Genomic DNA, 23,148 nt, shown 5'->3' with positions numbered 1-23,148 from the left:
TGAACCAGATACCAGTAGCAGGTAGAATGATGTAGGATCTTTACAGGTAAGGAGAGTTTCTAAAGTCATTAGAACAACAACAGCAGGGAGAAGCAATACAGGTAATAGGAAAAAAGGATTTCTCAGGTATTTTAGAGGAAAGGTGGAATTGAATATTAGAGACTAAGGAACTTTAAAAAAAGGTGTCCCCCCTAATTTCTGAGTGGCTATGTCCATGAAAATATAGTTTGGACTATATATGTTAATTGTTTTCAAAATCATTGTTGTCATATCCATTGTTTTTTACTAAAGTAAAACTGTATCAAATCAGTACGCTAGACTTGTCTTGAAAATGAAATAGATGTATACAGTAGTAGCCATTCAAAATTTCCCCACTTTCCTTGATGGGTCCTTGTCTAGTTCCCTTTAATTTCTTTTTAAACATCAATCTTTGTACTAAAATATTCTGTCATGATTTGTGGACATTAAGATCTAAAGGGAAGCATCATCTCCTGGTCAGACCCTGTAATTCAGTGAAAGAGTGGAGTCATTTTTTTACAAAGTTAAAATTATAATTCTTATAGAACAAAAAATAAAAAAACAACAAAACAGTTAAACCTGGATGCAAACAGTGAAAATAGACAGTTATACAGTTATTTAGAATTGCTCTGGGTGTTAAATAAATGAGACCATCAGTGAGATGAGCGCCTGCTTTTATTTCTTCTGTCATTTTCTATTCTAGATGCTGGCCAAACCAGCTCAGATAAGGTTTACATTATGTAGGTCAGAAATTACATTAAATTAAGTAATAACCTGAAATAACTTTAATGTGTATTTTCGTTCAAGTTCAAGAACCATTTTAAAGATTTTTCTGAGTTGTTTACTTTTTTTTTTCTTTAGGCGTAACAAAATTCTGGCTGATATAAAACCTCTGTGGCTGGTGGCAAAAAAAGTGAACGTCAGGACCTGCCTGTCGGTATGCAGGGTGTCTGCTGCTCCAAGCAACAGCGTTTTTAAGTAGATGATGCCCTGATAATGCTTTTAGGTGGCCCTTTTAAAACATTAGAAAATTTCTATTTAAAAAGAAAATCCTGTCTTTAAATCTGTGTTTTTTTCTTTTTTTTTTTTTTTTGTTATCTTATGCAGGCCAGTTATTTATACGTCAGCTTGAACACCTAAATTCGGCCAATCATATATCATCTGTCAATCAAATTTTTTCGGTCATGGCATCTTGATTCTTATTTCGCAGCTAATATACGCAACGGTTGAATTAATAAATCAGAATCATTTCCTTTCCCATTGAGTTCCGTCCCAGTGTTCACGGGGATGGACGTCTGTGTCGTCAGCAGGCGTAGAGCTAACAGAACTGGCAGCGTTGCGAGGCAAGGGCTCAAACATGTACGGCTGTAAGCCTTCTACACCAAACTAACCAAACTTGCTTGTGAACCTTCCGCAACAACAATCCCTTCCCCTTGATAAACGACACATTCATCACATTCACTTTATTCACTCCTGTAAAGTCGTGCACCACTCAGCAGAATTTAGAAATGCAACAGTTGCCGCGGCCGTTTCCCTATGATTTTAGGTAACATTTTTCAAGGATTGAAAACTTTTGGACTGCAACTGCTTTTCAATTCAAAAACATGTCGAAAGAAATAAAATCAAATAAATGTTATTTAATTGAGGCCAAACCCATTCAGCACCATGGTTAGACCCCTGCAGCCTGATCTGAATCCCCAGGATGTAAAAATAAAGGGATATCACTTCAGCTGACTGGTCGCTTGGCATTACTTTCACCTGGAAGTCTGTGGATTGAATAACACCTGGACCTCAGTTGTGCATTGCCACATAAAATAGCAATATGTTGTTGAAACAATATGCCTGAAGATAAAATTTATTTAAATTTTATACACCAAGTGCAAACCTACTTGGCAATAAACTTGATTCTGATTCTGATGTTTATTTTTATTTTTGACTCAAATAAATGACAAAAGAAGCCATAAAAAAACAAAATAAAATCCTCCAATAATTCCAAGGCTATAAGTCAAGAGTTTTGTACAGAGCTGTAATCACTTTAATCAAATTTTAATCATCATGTGATCGGAACATGCTTTACAAAAACATATGTCTAAGTAGGTCAGTTTTTTTTTTTAATAAATGCATTTTCCCTTGATTTGAACAAAAAATAAGTTTTGCAAATGGAACAAGTAACCTTACATTTAAAATATAAATATATTGCTATTTTATTATACTATTCTAAGTGCGTATAATCTATAAATCTTATTGCAATGAACTGAAAGTGCTCACTGTTTTGGTTGATCGTCTTATTTAACTCTAATAAAGAGCAGGTATGTTTTTTAAAGACCTTTTACTTATTTTTAGTTTAGGTTTTGCAGTGCATGATCAGGACTCCATCAGATGATAAATATATTGCAAAGGTTCAGGGTTCAAAGCAGATTTTCCCCTCGAACAACCGCTGAGGTCTCACCCGTGGCGTGTAGAAATCTGCTCCACACACATGTGCTGTGGATCTGCAGGCTTAGGGGGCTTTCAATGGGGCTGCAGGTTTAGGTAGCATAAAATCCTGCCCCCTGACCCTGCACTGGATTGCCCTGGGTTTCTTCTTTAACAACTTCCAGGTGTGACCAGCTCTGTCAGGGTTTCTGGAAAACACTCTTGCTTTAAAAAAAGGAATTTCTACCCACACCTTTGAATTCACTGCGCGGCTCCGACGACATAGTTTTAACATTAGACAGCTTGTTAACAGAGAATTTCTGTGGGTTCCAATGCCTCGGTCATGCTGCTAAAGCTGTTAATGTACTCTCAGGTCAGACCGTCTGTAACGTCAATCAGGAGTTGTTAGTGGATTTGGAACAGATTTCCCGCAATGCATCAGGATGTGTGTATTAACAAGAAAAAGCTGCATGTTAGAATAATACTCACTGTGTTGGTCTTTAATAGTCTCCCTGGAGGCAATTATTACCTTTAGGTTAGGGATGTCGTTTGTGAAAACTATTTTTATTAGTGCACAGTCTAATGAATTGCATTGAACTTAAATTTCCCTGGCGCCAACCAGGGAAATGTGCTTTAATAAAACCCCAAAAGATTGGGATTAGGATTTTACAGTCATCGTTAGAGAAAGTAAAATCTATAAGTTCTAGTGATTCAATTCAAGCGCCTATTCACAACACATGTCATCTCAAGTTACTTTACAGTTCAACCAGATCATCCAGTCAGATTGATTCAAAGTTTTCTATCTAAGGAAAACCAGTTGATTGCATCAACTCATTGACTTGAAGGCAATCCCTCTGGTGATGTAACCAGATTTGCAAAGTAACTAAGTAGATTTACTTTGTTGCACCACTTAAGTATTAATTTTAAAGTATTTTAAAGAGTATTTTTGAAAATCAAGACTTTCCCTTTTATCTCTTTATATTAGAGACATAAAAATGTCAGAATCCGGCCTGTGGTCCTTTGCCGCATGTCTCTCCCCCTCTCATACCCCCTTTCCTGTCAGCCTGCTGTCCATTAAAACGAGCCACTTAAAAAAAAAACTAAAAATAAAAAATCACAGACATTGCTACAAATTAAAATCTGACCTGAATTTCTCATGAAAGAATTAGTTGATTAGAACAACAGAAAACTTTCATGTGGCTCCAGCCTCTGATGTGACCCTCTGCTGAAATGTTTGTCTCGTGTTACATGTGCTTTTCTTGTGCTGAAGTTGTTTTGATATCTCAAACTGTATCCTGTCAATGATAAAATGTGAAATATGCTTTTTTCCCCAATACCTTCCCAATGTGGCTCCTACCTTTTCACAGAGATAAAGGCAGCGCTATGGGGAACCACCTCACAGTGGGTAGGGTGACCATATTTTCATTTGGGAAAACCAGGACACCTTGGAGCGGGGGTGGTGGGGGGGGAATCTCTGTTCCCATGTCTGTGGCATGCACTCACTTAACATAGGCCTACGTAATCCTACAATAACATTATATTTATAGTTGATTTATGAACAATTCTTTTCAGTAACAGTCAACATTAATAACTCCAATAACAAACGATAATTTTATTCAAAATGTATTTATTAAAAATACTTAACAATTCTTGTAATGAATGAATAGCACATTGAAAGAAATAATGTCTCATCTAAACATCCCTCACTTAATAAAAGTTAACAATAACTCTCAACTCCCTATAACACATGATACTCAGCCTCAGTTATGAACGAAATAATGTCTTAACAAATGAGCTAATTAACAAAAAATACCTCTTGTGTAGCAAAAATAACTCAAAATGTACCAAAAACGAACAAACATATCAATAGACTATCTTTACTTTTGGTGTCCAGGTGGCTTTTCAGATTCCTTGCACCTCCATTGGACACCGAGACATATGTGCCTGCTTTGCACACTGTGCACAAGGCCTCCAATGTGTCTCGACCCGGTCTGAAAGCGGGGAAACTCTTTTGTAAATCGTCGGTAAACATACATTTGCGCTTTTGCATGTTGTTGGTGTACTGACAGCCACGCTATCTATATTCTTGCTCTGTTTGAAAACCTAGGACGCGTCCTTTGAAGGCCAGATTCAAAGGACGATTATGTCATAGCGTGGCACCGAGGTCTGGTCGGATTCCAAGAGTCCTCGTTATGCGGCCTTAAAATGCGTCCTTCTTTTTGCCAGATTTGAAGGACGGGTATGATGTATCCTCGCTATCCTTGGTTAACCCAGGATTCATTGCAAGACCAAGCAAGCCGGGATTTGCTCCATGATCAGAGGAAATGTTACTTGGCACCGAACAGTGGTGAGAATTGGAAGTTCAGGCCCCGTCCACACGAAGACGAACCCTGGCCTAAACGCACAAATTTTTTCACCAAACCAGCCTCTCATCCACACGAAGCCGGCGTTTCGGGGGTCTGTAAACAATCTTTTTTTTATTCAGCCTTCAGAGTGGGAAGATTTCGAAACGCCGTTTTCGCGTTTCCATCTTTACGCTCTAACCGCATTTTTTTTTTTACACGCATGCGTCATAGCGTCGCCTCTAAACATGCATGCGCGACCAGTATCACAACAACAATGGCGCCGTTGCTGCTAATGCTACTCACCCTGCTGTCGGGCTTACAACAGAATCTTCTTCTTCTGGAATATCTCCAGGAAGAACAGAGCAATATCGACGACATAGTTCAGCACCTGAATTTGACTTAACCACGAAAATGGACCCGCAGGGCAACCATGTATAAATATTAGTGCGCATGCCCAACATTTCGTCGCTTATTTTTGCTTTGGCACCACAGCGCCACTTACAGGCCTGGCATACATTTTGCAGCGTTTTCATGCATTCGTGTGGACGATCACATTTATTTTACGTCTCCGTCTTTACGGCAAACGTTTTGGAAAATATCAGCGTTTCGTGTTCGTTTTGACGGGGCCTCAGTGTAATATAATACAAGTCAGTGAATAATTCCGTCTGAAATGAATGAAAATATTTTTTTTTATTATTATTGAGTCAGATATGTGGCGGTAGTGTTTGGTTTATCTAAAGGTTTTAATCTGTTACTGTGTAAATGAGTTTGGCTGTAATTTAAGGACAGATTCTAATAGATCTGCAGAGTGGGGACTATAAATCTGATAGGATTTAATTTTTTATTGCTGTTTTGCACAATATGCTTAACTACGTATTTTTTGTTGTTGAATATTAGAGATTTTGCAGATATATTTTGTACATAGATTGTTTAGATTTACTTATATATTTCTACTTCTTTTATAGAATAAAAAATCCCTTTATTGTCCCACAATGGGCAAATTTACAGCAGCAGAAAGATTATTGAAAATGGTCACACAAATGTGGACCTTAGAAAAAAGAATAACATAAAAGGGAAGAATTAAAATATAAAAAATACAATTCTGTAAAGTGTTAACAATATAAAACTGGAGAATAAATAACCAATATGCAGCTATGGACATTTTTACAGTAATGGATATTTGAAAATAGCAGCAACATCAGAGATGTGCAGAATGACAGCAGCAGGTTATTTAACTGACTAAGGTTTCTATCATTACATTTGATTTTATTTGTTCATGCTCCTGGTGGTTGGAACCTTTATTCCACTCTGGATTCTTGTGAGTGTAGTCTTTGTTTACTTTAACTTTTTTTTAAAAATAAATAAATTAACAAACAATTTTGAAAACCTCGGTATTCATTCTTTTCCTGCTGTCGAACAGAGCCTCTGATTAAGAAGAGGGCTGCCCGCACTGACGCGGCTCAGGGATTACGTCACACGCAGCGTCGTGCGCAGTGCCCTAGTGCCGCAGTGCCCTAGTGCCTCTAAAAAAAACCCGGGATGCCCGGGACAGGATGTGAAATACGGATATGTCCCGGGAAATATGGACGTTTGGTCACCTTAACAGTGGGACCCTTGGCAGCCATTAGAAGTCAACGGCAGCGTTCTGTGGCATGCATGGCCTCAGCCAATCATTCCCCCTGTCAGCCCCTCCCCACCCCATTTTCAATTCAATTCAGTTTATTTATATAGCACCAATTCATAACACATATCATCTCAAGGCACTTTACAGTTTTACGTGATGTATGTGATGAACGGTTTGTACTGAAACTAAAATGTCGATTATAATGCAATTTGTAGTTGACAATAAAGAAATTGATTGATTGATTGATTGATGATGATTTTCACAGTACTACCATTTTAACCTTGATATCAGTATGCAGTCAATTTTGTTCCATTATTTTTGCAAGCAAAAAGCCTGTTTTGCAAATGGAAAAAAAAAAAAAAAAAAAAAAAAAAAACTAAATGCAATCCAGAAACTAAGCTTTTTAAAATGTTTTAATGAAAAAAGTTTTGATAGTCGCTTTCCTATTCTCTAATTTAAAAAAAAATCTTCTATGCACAGTTTTTTCAAGTTGTATTTTTTTTTCTAATTTCAGTTATTTCATATTTTAATTTTCAAATTATTTGTACAGATTTTTATTTTTCAAATGCTAGTTTTTCAAATGTTATCGTTTGCACTCTTTTCAGATTGAATGTCACAGATCGCATTCGCTCACTCTTCACTAATACAAATGTTCATGCTAGCTATGGAGGACCAATCCTGCCATAATTAAAAATATATACAGAAATAAATGAAGGACTTAAAAATTTAAAATTGCTTGAAAAAATAATATGAATTTTTGTGCCATTACATGGGACAAAATAATAAAAACGAGATATTTCTTCAACAATTGATCAATTATTCATCTGTGTATTTATTTTAACTTCCACTTTTATTTTTACTTTTTTTCTTGCATTTAGGCTGACATATTTTTGACCCACCTATTTTCTGCTATTCATTTTCTTGTAGTCTTTATTTTGGGTTTATGTATTTATTGCAAATGGTTTTTTTGTTTTTATTTAAGTAGCTAACATCCATGCAGACCTAAGCCCGCCCCCACAAGTAAAGACAATGGGGTTTGAAACTCTATTTGAAAGATGAATTCCAAAAAAAATTTGAAAATAAAGACATTAAATAAATAATAATCATTATAACTTTAAAAAGTCACTCGATCTCATCATGGAACATGTTTTCTAATACATGGAAAAATAAATGACCCAAATATGAAACAATTTGACAACCTTTTTTTAGGTTGTTTGAGGGATTTTTCCATAATAATCTATAAATCTAAGATTACCAATAGCAAACATATTCAATGTCTTTGTATTCATCTTATATTAGGATTGTATCCATATACGGTACTTTCTGTGGTAATGATACTTTTGACAATCCTATAATGCACCATATTGTTGTTTTATCAGCAATTTAATTTTTTGCCTATTCAGAACAAAAAATGGTTATTTCTTTTATTTCTCCAGAGGCTCACAAAGTTATTTATACAGCTACATTTTTTATGATTTAAATGTGATCCTAAAAGCTGATAAACCAATAACCTCTTAAAGCGCTAGTTCTTTTTTTGTCTAAGACAGAGTGAACATATAAATCCCTTTATTGTCTCATAATGGGGAAATTCACTCTCCACATCCCCTTGGGGAGCAGTCGGCTGCTGTTTTGTGGCCCCCGGGGAGCATTGTGTGGTTAAGGGTCTTGCTCCCTTGAACCAGAGTGCAGGCTGTGGGGATCAAACCGGGTACTTGCAACCTTCTCAGAGCACAAGTGCACTGCTTTAACAACTAGGCCAACACTCCCCACATTTTCATTCCATTGTCACAGAAGGCTGTTTTAGTTTTTTCATGCAGACATGGTTATGGATGCGTGTCGTTCTACATGAAGGCTAACGTACCCCAATTTTTGTGACCTATAAAAAACAAACTTGCAGTGAAAGTGTGAGCTCCCTCACATCAATCCATATGGAGTACATACAATTGGAGGGAGGGGGGAATGATGATACACAGATGGAGAGGCAGGGGACTAAAGCCAGGTTGCATCTCCTCTCCTGTTTCCTTTATTAAAATCCAAGATAATCCAGGTACCCAGTACTCAAGTTCAGGGGGGATGAGGGGTGATTGCATCCCCCTTCTTAAATGACCACCCCCCATACCATCCCCTGCACATTTTATAACTACATGTGTAACATTTCTACTATATATTAACTATAGCCTGAGCAAAATAAGTAAAATCAAAGTCTCCTACCATGACTATGAAGCTAATCCCAGTGGGAAATTAGTCTCTAACTCTGTAGGGACAGTGATACCATTCCAGTCCAGGGACTGACTGCAGTTCTTCTGAAAGGTGCCTTGGTTTAAAGGCTAATGAGCGGCATACCTGACATGGAACAACCAGACCATGCATATTGCTTTAGGTTAATGGACTATATTAATTAGGCTATATTTGCTTCCAAAAACATAAATAAATCACCATCCCCCTTCTTTTTTATTTTTTTATTTTTTTTTTACAACTAGACTGCTGCACATATCTATAGAAAGAATAGGACTCATCGAAATATAAACTGATGTAGCTGAAACACAACCTTTGCTCATTTTGTCCCACAAAAAATACAGGTTTTTGGTATAAAAAACAACCCCAAAACATTTAATCTGTTAACTGTTGTGTAGCTCCTGGTAAATGCCTCTTAACAACACAATTTCTCCCAGAGATGTTTAACATAATTAGCAGATAATCGACTCTCTGTCTGAAGCCACCTTTAGCAACCAAATATTTCATTAAATTTATCCATATCTAAGATATCACAGCCAGCGCCAAGCCTAACACTGCCTGCCGTCCTTATGATCAGTCCATCCATTTTTGGCTAGTGGTTAACGCATAGAGCTTGGAATCCTGAGGTCATGAGTTTGAGCCCCACTACAACAGGCTGCCACTCTGGGACCCTGAGCAACATCCTTAAACCCACATTGCTCCCTGGGCACCACACAATAGCAGCCCACTGCTCCCCAAGGGGATGGGTTAAAAAATAAAGTTAATTAGAATTAATTTTGCTTCTCTGTACATGTGACAGTGTAATGACAATAAAACGCTATATGTATACATATATATATATATATATATATATATATATATATATATATATATATATATATATATATATACATACATACATATATATGTATATATATATAAACATACATACATATATATTGATGTATGTATATATATATATATATATATATATATATATATATATATATATATATATATACATACATATATATATATGTATATATATATAAACATACATACATATATATTGATGTATGTATATATATATATATATATATATATATATATATATATATATACATATATATATATATATATACATACATATATATACACTCACCGGACACTTTATTAGGTACACCTGTCCAACTGCTCGTTAACACTTAATTTCTAAGCAGCCAATCACATGGCAGCAACTCAGTGCATTTAGGCATGTGGACATGGTCAAGATAATCTCCTGCAGTTCAAACCGAGCATCAGTATGGGGAAGAAAGGTGATTTGAGTGTCTTTAAATGTGGCATGATTGTTGGTGCCAGAAGGGCTGGTCTGAGTATTTCAGAAACTGCTGATCTACTGGGATTTTCACGCACAACCATCTCTAGGGTTTACAGAGAATGGTCCGAAAAAGAAAAAACATCCAGTGAGCAGCAGTTCTGTGGGCGGAAAGGCCTTGTTGATGCCAGAGGTCAGAGGAGAATGGCCAGACTGGTTTGAGCTGATAGAAGGGCAACAGTGACTCAAATAACCACCCGTTACAACCAAGGTGGGCAGAAGAGCATCTCTGAACGCACAGTACGTCGAACTTTGAGGCAGATGGGCTACAGCAGCAGAAGACCACACCGGGTGCCACTCCTTTCAGCTAAGAACAGGAAACTGAGGCTACAATTTGCACAAGCTCATGGAAATTGGACAATAGAAGATTGGAAAAATGTTGCCTGGTTCGATGAGTCTCGATTTCTGCTGCGACATTCGGATGGTAGGGTCAGAATTTGGCGTCTACAACATGAAAGCATGGATCCATCCTGCCTTGTATCAACGGTTCAGGCTGCTGGTGGTGGTGTCATGGTGTGGGGAATATTTTCTTGGCACTCTTTGGGCCCCTTGGTACCAATTGAGCATCGTTGCAACGCCACAGCCTACCTGAGTATTGTTGCTGACCATGTCCATCCCTTTATGACCACAATGTACCAAACTTCTGATGGCTACTTTCAGCAGGATAATGCGCCATGTCATAAAGCTGGAATCATCTTAGACTGGTTTCTTGAACATGACAATGAGTTCACTGTACTCAAATGGCCTCCACAGTCACCATATCTTAATCCAAGAGCTTCTTTGGGATGTGGTGGAACGGGAGATTCGCATCATGGATGTGCAGCTGACAAATCTGCGGCAACTGTGTGATGCCATCATGTCAATATGGACCAAACTCCCTGAGGAATGCTTCCAGCACCTTGTTGAATCTATGCCACGAAGAATTGAGGCAGTTCTGAAGGCAAAAGGGGGTCCAACCCGTTACTAGCATGGGGTACCTAATAAAGTGACCGGTGAGTGTATATATATTAGTGTTGCACCGATACCGATACCAGTATCGGACGGGGCCCAGATACTGCCCTAAAATGGAGGTATCGGTATCGGCGAGTACCAACAAATAGGGCACCGATAACATTTTGAGCCAAAAGTTTCTTCAACAATTGTCACCCATTCCAGGTAGGCAATAAAAAGTTCTACCGGATTCACTTTGTATTAGATTTTTTCCTGCTTCACAAAGGTAGGCAGCAGCTTGACAAAGCCATGATGGCAATTATTTTACATTATTATGGTATCGGTATCGGCCGATACTGCACAGCCAGGTATCGGGTATCGGTATCGGGGCCAAAAAATGGCATCGGCGCAACACTAATATATATATAAACATACATACATACATATATATGTATATACATATATATATATATATATATATATTCCATCACAAGTTCCAAATATCTAATAAAACAAAAACAACATTCACTCTTTTTCAAATGAAAATGTTCAGGTGTTTCTCTGTACATATACTGTATTTGGATTTTATTATTTAATTAACTTAATAAGATAAAAGGCAGAACATGTGAACAAAATCTAAAACAACAAAAAATAATGTTACAATAAACAGCAGTAAGATGAGAGGTTTAACTTATAAGAAATAATCATCTTTAACAGCAATAAACGGTATTGCTACCTGGAATTTAAAGCAAGTTTAAAAACATTTGGTTTTTTAAAAGAGATTTAAGATGATTTGATTGATCTAGGGAGCCGGGAGCCTCGTAAAGAAAAGTTTGTCATAGTTAAAAGCCGACTTAGTCTTTAAACCTTAAAGATCCACTCAGAATTTTTGGATGTGAAATTTCCTTCGAAAAAGAGCTGCAAGATCATTTAGACATTTAAAAACTATAGGGGAAGCATTTTAAAGAGTCTTTATTTTCATCATGTCACCATAATAACATTTTGTTGAGACACCGGCTCAGAACGTGAATGTCCTTCAAGGACACACTGTACAGAAAAAGGAGAAAAGCGGCTGAATTTCTAACCAGTTGAAGACGAAGAGGAACAATCTGGTAAGTTTCACCGTAGAAGGAGCTGCAGTTTTCTGAAGGAAATTATGAGTGAAATAGTCATTGACTTTACCGATGAGCCTCGGCTAATAGCTGGACTGGATCACGGTGCTCTGTCAGATGAGCATACCTCGCCAGACCAGCATAACTATAGTCAATACACATGGCAATACGTCAGATTTGCATTTATCTCTTTAGTTTTGTATGAAAAATAGACTTAAAACTACCTCGGCAGGCGTGCATCCCTTAAGTCATGTAAAACAAAACAATTTAAGGCCAGATTCTCTCATCAGTCTCCATTTTGTATAAGACGTGTATAAGACATAGCAGAAATCATACGTAGCGGCACTAGACTTATATTTTCATTAAAAGGAAGGCCATTTCTGTAAAATTGGAATGTATCATTACATTTCTGAATGACCCTAGAGGAAACAGGTACAGATTAAAATGGGGCCTAATATTGTGCCTTGAGGTACACCATATTAGCGTGGTTAGCATCCGCTTCCAGACTGTCGCTCTTCTTTAGCTTAGACACGGAGTTCTGTCAGATCAGCATACCCCGTCAGACCAGCATTACTATAGTCAATATGCAAGATGTCAGATTTGCGTTTATCCATTTCGTTTTGTACGACAAATAATCTTTAAACTACCTCAACAGGTGTGTATGCCTTTAATCACGTACATAAAAAATCTTTAAGGTCAGATCATCATACCCTTCAAAAAACACCAAAAAGTCAGTCATTAAATAGTTTTTTTTTTTGGGATACATGCCCATTGAGGTAGTTTAAGTTTTTTTTTCATACAAAACTAAAAGGATAAATGGCTATTGACTGGGTATGCTGGTCTGACACCGTCAAACAGAGAGTTAAGTATGAAAAAATAAGTGATCTAAAACTTTTCTTCATGAATGCAAACTGTCAGCAGTAATTTTTTTTCTGATATAGTTTTTTCTTATCGTTCTGGATCATTTTTAGCCCACTCTCCTATATTAAACTGTTGCAGTTCTTTAGATTGTGCTGGAGTCCTTCATATTGCAGCTATATTAGGATCAATCCAGAGGTTTAAAGAAAAGATGGAGTGTGAATTTGGAACGGCTGGACAAACTTTTATTCTCTTCTTTCTCAGGCATTTTGATCCATCTTTTAGGCTTCATTTGTTGGAAGAGTGGCCTTTAATCTGACAGCTTTTAAAGTACCACACATACAGACATTGGGGGTTTTATCATTAGACAATTCTAGGCAGTGGTCTATGGCCCCATAAAACTGTGTTCACATGTATGGTTAATACAAATATTCCTTATTTGTGCAAATTAATCATGTTTTTGATAAAAATCCTTTTCGCTAAAATGCCCCCCCACCCTTCAGTGTCCACGACATTGGATCAGTCTCTTTGCTCCTTAGAAGAGCAGTGCTGCCAACTAAGCGCTTTTGTTGGCACATTCAGACCCCTCTAGCACTTTAATTTCAAAAAAGCATCCAGCACCAAATCTAGCGACTTTTTTCTGCTACTGGAGACTTTGGAGACAACATCTAAAAGCAGCGAACTCTGCTCTCCAGAGCGAGTAGATTGGTAACCCCGCCTCCTGCTCTCCTCTATCTTGTCTGCTGTCATGATTCATGCAGCTATTATTTCATCCAAATGAAAAATGGAGAACAGATAAGCAGATCATGGCTTGTATACAGTGAAAAGAAGGACTGGGTTATTTACTTTTGCCATTTTGAAAACACAGGAAGGAGCAATCAGCTAAGTGAGCTTAGTGCTTGGAAAAAATCTTTCATTCCTTTTAGAGTGAAAAGTCAGCAGAGTACAAAACATAGAGAGGAAAACAACAGGAAAAGCGAGAAGAAGAGAGGGACACAACCTAGCACAAATAATGGATGTCTATTCTATTAAAATGTTTATATCTGATAATGGGTCTGTTTTATGTGTTCTCTTCTCAATTCAGAGGGCCCCCTGCCTGTTTTTGCCTAGGGCCCCAAATTTCCTAAATCCGTCCCTGCATAGAGATGAGTTCATAGTTCACTCACTCTGACTGTGAGGTGTTTACATGCCCAAATGATAATCCCTACACCTCTGTGTTGACAATTGATATGATGGGTTCTGCTGATATAATTATTCTTTTTCTCCCAAATGCTTTGCAGTGCGTTTGTGAAAAGAAGAAAAAAACTGCTTTACTATCTCTCTAGAGGATATTTTGTGGTTTATTTTTATGGCTGAAACAATTTATCGGATTAATCCTGAATATTGAAATAATCTTTAACTAATTTAGTAATCGATTAATAATTAACTGGAGTATAGAGACTGAAAAACATGCCCCTTTAGCTGACGGAATCGCCCACTTAAAGGAATAGTACACCCAAAACATGATTAGCCTTCATTTTCTACTCACCTCCATGCTGAACAACACTCTGGAGTACTTTTTTGATATCTCAAATGCATCTGGAGATCTGGGAGGCTTCTTGCTGTCTGCTGACATTCAAATAATGGAGGTCCATGGCGCCCGAGACAGAAAGGTCCATAAAAGTCCACAAAAACGTGTCAATATTCCTCCATACTGCTCGTCCAATGTAATCCAAGTGTCCTGAGTGGGTAGCATCCAGAATTTACTCGAAACGAAGTCATTTAGAATGTTTTTAGAGCATAAACAGTAGTGTATAGGATTTCCTAATAGCGCCCCCATGCGCGCTCACGATTCTACGGAAGCCGGCAGACCAAACCGGAAAGAAGTGCGCATTCAGCGTCTGGTCTGCCGATAATGCAAGCGTAGAAGAAGAAATGTGCTGTTTACCTGTGCAAAGAAAGAAACAACGAAAGAAAAATGTCTGAGGACTTCAGTGTTGAGGAAGAGCATGAGTTCTTTGCCGAGCTGAATGCGCTGGTTTGGTCTGCCGGCTTCCGTAGAATCGTGAGCGCGCATGGGGGCGCTATTAGGAAATCCTATACACTACTGTTTAGGCTCTAAAACGTTCTAAATGACTTCGTTTCGAGTAAATTCTGGATGCTACCCACTCAGGACACTTGGATTACATTGGACGAGCAGTATGGAGGAATATTGACAAGTTTTTGTGGACTTTTGTGGACCTTTCTGTCTCAGGCACCATAGACCTCCATTATTTGAATGTCAGCAGACAGCAAGAAGTCTCCCAGATCTCCAGATGCATTTGAGATATCAAAAAAGTACTCCAGAGTGTTGTTCAGCATGGAGGTGAGTAGAAAATGAAGGCTAATCATGTTTTGGGTGTACTATTCCTTTAAAGCAGGAATTATATCAAAATAGTAAAAAAAAAAAAAAAAAATGCAAAATGTTTGCATTTAAGATAGAAACAAAATTTTTGTTTGTCAATAAGCCCTATCCAGAACTCCTGAATTGGAAAAGTTTAAGTTTCACCTCTTTTAATCTAATTAAGAATCTTTTTGAGGAACATTTGGCGATCAGAATATTAATCGATTAATCAAAAAATAAACAGATTAAATGATTTGCAAAATAATTGTTCATTGCAGCACTAGTTCATGCTTTTCTGTTATTTTATGATTGAATCTTCAAAACCAAACTAACCTCATCCAGTTTTATCTTTGTTTTTTGTCTTTTCATCAACATCACCATTAACAAATCTGAAAACTCTTACATGGGCTTTTGTCGTGTGTCACAGGCGTAAAATTGGTTAGAATATCCATGTCTGGAAAGAGGCAGTCTTAAAGGTTATTTTCAGCTGATCTTGCTCCCTCAATATTTGGAATAATCAATTTTTTATAGTCAACCAATCGTAACTTTTCCTATACTGATGCAAAAAGCATTCCTACTCTGGGGTTAGCGCTGACATCTATCTCCACCCGAGAATAGGAACAAATTATGCACTGGAAAAAAATGATCTGAAAATAATTTTAAATTTCCTATATTAATTGTAATTAAACTTAATTTGAGCAAGGAAATGACATAGTGTGCCAATAGAATGAGTATTTTTACTCTTAAAATAAGCTAATTAGATAATATGCACTTGAAAGTAGACAACGCAATTGTGTTTTCTTATTTTAAGTGTAAATTTTCTTGTTGCATTGTCAAGATGTCTCTTTTATGTCCTCAATTCAACAACAAATGCACTTATTTTAAGAAAAAAATACTTATCTAGATTTTTAAAATTTAAATCTGGAAAGATTTACACAACCCATGTAAGGAGGCCTTAGTCCTCGGCGCAGCCGACCCGGATTCGGATCCGTCCTGTGGTCTTTTCCCGCATGTCTGTCCCCCTCTCTCATACCCCCTGTCCTGCACTGGAAAAAATCCAAATCTAGATAAGTAATTTTTTCTTAAAATAAGTGCATTTCTTCTTGAATTTAGAAGGTAAAAGAGACATTTTGCCAATGGAACAAGACAATTTACATTTAAAATAAGAAAAAGCAATTGTATTGTCTTATTTCAAGTGCATTTTATCTAAATATCTTATTTTAAGAGTTAAAATACTCATTCCATTGGCAAATCATCTCATCTACCTACTCAAAATAAGGGTAAATACACTGAATTTAAGAATTCCTTACTTATTTCTAGATCGTTTTTCCAGTGTGTTAGCTTAGTGTCCGTAAAAAATGAGCCACTAGTGCCGTAAAAACTAAAAACAAAAAAAAAAAAAATTGTTTTTGTGTTTACTTTAGAATGAGTTTTTTTAACGAGCTAAGTGTCCTGACCCTGTAAACATCTGCTGCAGGTAACCAACGTCAGGAGGATGCTCAGACCTCACGCTGTTTGGAGGTCAAAGAAGCTGCAGAGGCAGTTACCATAGAGATCAAACAGAGCTTCCCCAAAATTATTTTCAGGGCAATAAAAAAACAAACTCTCTACTTTTCCACGTTCTTAATGCAAGTACCAAACAAAGTGAAGATAAATGGTTTTCTGTCAGTAAAAATCTAATGAGATATCCTCTGTGTTGGAGTTGCGTGCATGAATGGCTTTCTGCACGGCGCATGCGGCGCAGCAACAACATCCAGGGCAGGACACTTTTAAAAAATAGAAATAATTATCATAATCGAAGTTGAATCCACTTTATTCTTTTCCTTCGGTTCAGTTCAACACATGAGAAATATTTCTCCATCTATCTATGTTCCTCCACCAAAAAAATTTCTTTTAATTCTTAATTAAATCATTGATTAAAATTTCGAATTAATATACAGAAGATATGAACAAAAAAGTAAAGAATATTTTTTTCTAGTTGCTGCAGCATTGAGTGAAGATTAAAGCTGAGCTGCAAAAACAATCTTAAAATAAGTAAAGATTTCTTAAATTAAGTGTATTTACCCTTAATTTCAGAAGGTAAATAAGAGGATTTGCCATTGGAATGAGTATTTTTACTCTAAAAATAAGATAATTAGATAAAATGCACGTGAAATAACACAATGCAGTTGTTTTTTCTTATTTTAAATGTAACTTGTCTTGTTCCATTGGTAAAGCGCCTCACTTACCTCCTCAATCCAAGAAAAAATGCACTTTTTATAAGAAAAATTATTTATTAAGATCTCAATCTTTTGCAGTGTGGCTTCACCTCATCTGAAATTTTATTTCTTTTTCCCTGTCTTTCCTTCTTATTCTCTTAAAAAACAAACAAAAAAAAACCGACCACACATGCTCGCAATTACCTACAGTAACCACAGAGACAGAGAACCGGCACTGATGGACAGAATAATGGGCCCGGCTCTCTCTGACCCCTGCACCGCAGCTTTTACACAGAAATACTAAACTCCAGCTGCTGCTGTTGCTCAGCTTTTGTTTTAAAAAGATAATAAAAGGAACCAAATCCAGATGGACGGACCTGGGAAGGCGATTAAAAGTAGAAAATAAAGGACGGAAAAAATAAACCGGAGTCAATTTGCTGCTGTGAGGAGAAGTCAGTGGGTTAGCTCGCTCCTACGGCTCCCAGATTTTACTCCAAACCTTTTAGATCCTGGAATTTGTTTCAGATAAATTCCAGTAAATGCCATCATTCATATCTGTGTAATGAGGTATTTCTAGATTAATATCCAGTCTGTCAGAGGCATCTGAAGGCTTCACAACAACCCTTATATATGGGTTGTTTTTTTATATTGTATGCCCTTTTTTAAATTGAAAAAAGTAATACATACTAAACATACTAAATCTAAAACAGTCTAAAGCCTATACAGTACTTGATAAAAATAATTATTACATAAAAAGTATACATACTCCCATTAAATGTGGAAAAAATCAACTGACAGTGAAACAGCAAAAATTCAATGAAAATAGTGCTATTCATTTTGAATAGTGGTTCAACAGAAATATTAATGATAAAAACACAAACAAAAGAAAAACAGGTAAACCAGAACGATGGAGCTCCTAAACTAAAGATGAGGGAATAACTGCAGTCAGGTTTTTTTTTTATTAAATGTTAAGTCAGATTTCTACTCCTGTTGATGGTTTATTGGTGAAATGTTCATGAAGATACTCGCTGTCTGGGAGTTTTTTTTTTTTTTTATATCACAATTCAAAATCAATATTTCTATTTATTATATCATAATTTTGTATGTTTTCATTTATATTTTTTTCAGTTTCTTGTTATTAGAGAGGGCTGCTCAGTGGCGGCGGGTAGCATTGCTGCCTTGCAGGAGAAAGGTTTAATTCCCGGCCTGGGGTCTTTCTGCATGGATTTTGCATATTCTCCCTGAGCATGTGTAGGTTCTCTCTGGGTACTCCGGCTTCCTCCCACAGTCCAAAATCATGACTGTTAGGTTAATTGGATTCTCTAAATTCTCCTTTGGTGTGAGTGTGGGCGTGAATGGTTGTTTGTCCTGTTTGTCTCTGTGTTGCCCTGGCGACCTGTCCAGGGTGAACCCTGCCTCTCGCCCATAGACAGCAGGAGATAGGCACCAGCACCCCTTGCGAGCCCAGCTGAGATAAAGCGTGACTGAAAATGGATGGGTGGATGTTATTAGAATTACTGTTGTGAATTTATCCTTTTCTTTATAGTGCGAAGTGTGTCTAAACATTCCAGAACAACTGTATATATTTACCTTGTTAAATACGATCCATTTTAGGATTGCAAGTCCAAAGAAGGAGAGGTGTACAAGGGGATGCAGAGGAGCAAGATGTAAGGTGAGGAAAAGGCAGGTACGTTTCGGTACAATTTGTCCATGAAGACAAAAACACAGATAGACAAAACACCAAAGTCCCAGATAAGATGTGTTGAAAATGCATGTAGAAAACTTTGAAATGTATCTTGCCTGTCCATGGTAAATGGTAAATGGCATGTACTTATACTGTATAGCGCCTTTATTCAAGTAAGGAGACTTGACCAAAGCGCTTTACACTACATTCATTCACCCATTCACACACAGACAGCTCCCTGGGTGCTCAGCAGCCCTAAACCTCTGATGCTTTAACCTGAAATGATCATCAGTCCATTCTTCCTGGTGTGCAGAAAGGTGGAGTGATTGTTCTTTCTTCTCTACGGGGGTGATTCTAGGATCAGAGGTCTAGGGGTGCTGAGCACCCAGAGACAGTGAAGATTCATTTAACTGTTTTCTTCAAATATTTTTTAAACTTGTTCAGTGCGGTTTGCTGATAAGTGATCATTCACTAATGCATCGTATCCAAGGTTAATCTTTTAATGCTATTATAAATATTTTTTTAATACCATCAACAAGTACCACAAGTACCCATGACTCTCATATATATATATATATATATATATATATATATATATATATATATATATATATATATATATATATATATATATATATATATATATATATATATATATATATATATATATATATATATATATATATATATATATGGTATGTATTGCGATACTTGGATCACAATATGATACCATAATGATATTGCAATGTCACTATATATCAATATTTTTTCAATCTATCAAAATTAAATGTAATGATAAAAAAAAGCTGGATATGTTCATCTGAAGATATTGATCATTTAGTTATTTTGGTATCCATGTTGTTTGGGGTCTGAGTCAGTTCTCGTCTTCCACTGTAACTGCGTCATCGATATTGGGATGCGCCGCACAGCATCTGCCAAAGCGGTGGTGCAGAGGTAGACCATTTTCCTTTTTTTTTAAGTAAAAATTTTAGGTAATATGTTTTGTTTTTTAGAAAATCAATACTAGGAACTGAATGATCGACATTATATCTGGCAGCTGAAAATGGCGATATATCACCAAAACGATTTTTTCCCACACTCATATATATAACAAGGCAAAATCTTTGATCTTTACTGTCGACAGGCTGCAGCCATTTGGCGAATTCCTCGTTTTCCAGCCACTTTTAGGGAAAGTTGCATTTTCCCTATTCTCTAGCTTTTTCTCCGCCTCAAGCTTCTTTTCCAAACATACAGCTTTAGGATCAACCGGAAGCCGTTTCATGCAAACAAATCGAGATATAATATATATATGGCAAAATAGTTTTTATAAACTTTTTACATTTTAAATGCCACAATAATCACATTTAATGAGTTTTAATGCTAATTAAGGCCTTAATTTAAAAAATAATATTTTATGGCTTTTAAAGATTTTTAATGACCCGCAGAAACCCTGGTTTCTGAGACGTACGCCAAAAACCCGACAAGCGAAGCAAAAAGCAGCATTTTATTAGAAGAATATTCTAAATTAAAGCTTTTAAATCGAATCATTTCATGAAAACCTTTGAATCCGTTTTCATGAAAGGAGTTTTCTCTTTGTGTGCCAAAAATTACTTCCATGACGTACGTAAAATAATCTGCAAAATGAAATGTTTTTCTATGCCAGTTTAACAACTGCTGCTATTCTGTCTGTTTTTTGTTTTTTTTTGCTGACCTTTCACTTTGCACACACCTTGCTCCTCTGCTCCCCCTTCTGCACCTCTCCCTCTTTAGACTAGCAATCAAAGTGGATAATAAATTAAAATAACTATAAACTAAAAAAAATGACAACGATTTACGAACGATTCAGTTAATTTTAATGTTGATATTGAGTTGTGGTTTTAAAGATAATCAAACAAACCAGTCTCAGACACATTAGAGCGCCTCGCTTGGTAAGATTTGACCAACACGCCAACAATAGGTGCAGAAATCTGACTGAACATTTCAGAAAACACCTGAATGCAGCGTTTCCCTATAAGCGTTGCTCAACATTTTAGTTGAGGACCTCCATCAGGCTTCTTTACTTGTTTCTTCTTCTTTGTTTCTTATAATTTCTGCTGAACCAGAACATAATTCAACAAGTTAAATAACCAAATACTATATAGTTTTTACAGCGTCACTTTTTTTTTGCTTTGTTTGTTTTTAAATTGTAAAAAGCACATACATTATTAAAAAAAAGACAACAACTCATATTTTAGGGGTGCTTTGATTCAAATTACGGTTGCTTCAGCGCCCCCCAAAATAGGCTAAAAACGCAGATGCTCCTCTATTATTAACAGACAGGTCACCACCTGTCTGGCTGTGCTCCATAAAAAAAAAAGACTCATTAGCTTCAAATCTAAAAAGCTCAGAGCTGAGTTGGAGAGGGTTGCCGACACCCAAGGTGAGAAAATGAAGCATAAATTCAGATCTTCAGAGGCGGACTCAGATTGTATCAATATGCAGTACAGAAAACAGACATTAAACTTCATCCAAATGAAGAATAGAAATACGACCCATCAGCTGCTTGCTTTCTCCCTTCTCCTTTTTAAATATTGAGTACAACAATTTCCCCCCTTATGCCATTCATTTATTCACACATCCTCTCTGCCTGTGTCTATGGAAGAGGATTAGGGCCACTGAAAGAATAAAAAAAAAAGTTAACTGATTTTTAAATATCATTTCAGTTTAATATGAGAAAAAAGTCAGAATTCTGACGTTTTTCTCCAAATTCTGACTGAATTCTGTTAGTGTGAAGCCGTAGCCATGTCTAGAGACTAAACTGACTCTTGTTTTAATCATCTTCTGCTCTTCCAATAATGAAATAGCATCACAGGGACCTCTCTGGCACATAAAAAGTTGCCTTCCATCATTTTCCACCAATGTGTTACTGGTCCTCCCAAACAATTCACATCTTTGTCAGAAAGAAATAAAGTCAGAATTATGAGATTAAAGTCTGAATTCTGAGGAAAAAAAAGTCAAAATTCTGACTTTTTTCCCCCATATTAAACTGAAATAAATTTCAAAAATAGGTTAACCTTTGTTTATTTTTTCAGTGGTCCCAATCCTCTTCTGTATGTATCCCAGGCAGTGAGGTTGAGTGTAGAAATCCCTGTGCCATCAGTGCTGCTCCCTGACTTTAACTCACCGCTCTGCTTCTGCGTGACGCCGGACCCCATCCTGATCACCTCACAAAACAAGGACATCACAATGGCAAAGAGTTGCAAATGCATCTGGGCTGCTGGCGAGCGCCGGCTTCAGCGCCAGGCTCCAGGCATCTGCAGGGTCTCCAGGGCTGGCAGGTTGGGAAAATCAGCTCCACGAAGAAAGACGAGGCAGGGGAGGATGAAAGGTCTGAAGAAAGCTGGAAGAACAGGACGGATGGATGGGGTGAAGTGGAAGGCCTGAAGCAGCAATGAAAGCGCTGAAACACAAGGCAGATTTCCTCTTCTCCTCAGTTCTGTTTCAAAAAGATGTTTTAAGGCTGATAGGAGGAGACGGTCGGTCATAAACAAGAGGAGCAGCTGCAGGAGAGCGAAAAGACTCCTCTGCTTCCACAAACTGCCCGTTTGGAGGGAAAACTCTACAAAAACCTACCACTGTCAAATTTGCGATAAACGAGCTCCACTTATCCCATCGCCATCTTTAACCCTTTGCAGGGTGTGTGCTCTCTGGGCCCTAAGTGGTTCCATATTTCCAGAGGCCCCTCTGCCCCCTCCTCCTGAATCTACCTACGCTGTTCGGTCCTGCAGTTGGATTTTCATGCAGGTTTCTGAGGCAGTCCTGTTAAATATGTGCAAACAGTGAAGTTAGTTTAACCACCCTGAAAGAAAAGCGGCCGGGGAGTTTAATAAAGGCCTGCCGGCTTCGGGCTGCTTCTGCCCCCCCTCTCTCTCTGTCTCTGACCCTAATCTTATCACTGCAGTTTCATTAGAACAAACAAAAAATAACTAGCTGTTGTAACTTTTTTGGATTTTCCAAAAACAAAACAAGAGTTT

At 37.2% G+C, this 23,148-nt stretch overlaps 1 protein-coding gene across 2 annotated transcripts in view; it reads right to left on the bottom strand.

Moving 5' to 3' along the window:
* Positions 1–22,903, bottom strand: part of rspo4 (R-spondin 4) — an 80,531-nt gene extending 57,628 nt beyond the window's left edge. Inside the window, exon 1 of one of the 2 annotated variants that reach the window (XM_038297533.1) lies at positions 22,299–22,903. In XM_038297533.1, the coding sequence (XP_038153461.1) occupies positions 22,299–22,383 (85 nt within the window). In that variant the 5' untranslated portion in view covers positions 22,384–22,903. The remainder of the gene's footprint in view (positions 1–22,298) is intronic. The other variant, XM_038297535.1, reaches the window with a different exon arrangement.
* Between the last annotated feature and the right edge of the window lie 245 nt (positions 22,904–23,148).

This window comes from Cyprinodon tularosa, unplaced genomic scaffold, assembly GCF_016077235.1.
Source record: "Cyprinodon tularosa strain WSP-4 unplaced genomic scaffold, ASM1607723v1 ctg390, whole genome shotgun sequence".
In the NCBI taxonomy this organism is placed as follows: Eukaryota; Metazoa; Chordata; class Actinopteri; order Cyprinodontiformes; family Cyprinodontidae; genus Cyprinodon; species Cyprinodon tularosa.
Note: the sequence above shows the minus strand (reverse complement) of the source record. Positions and strands in the feature narration are given on the sequence as shown.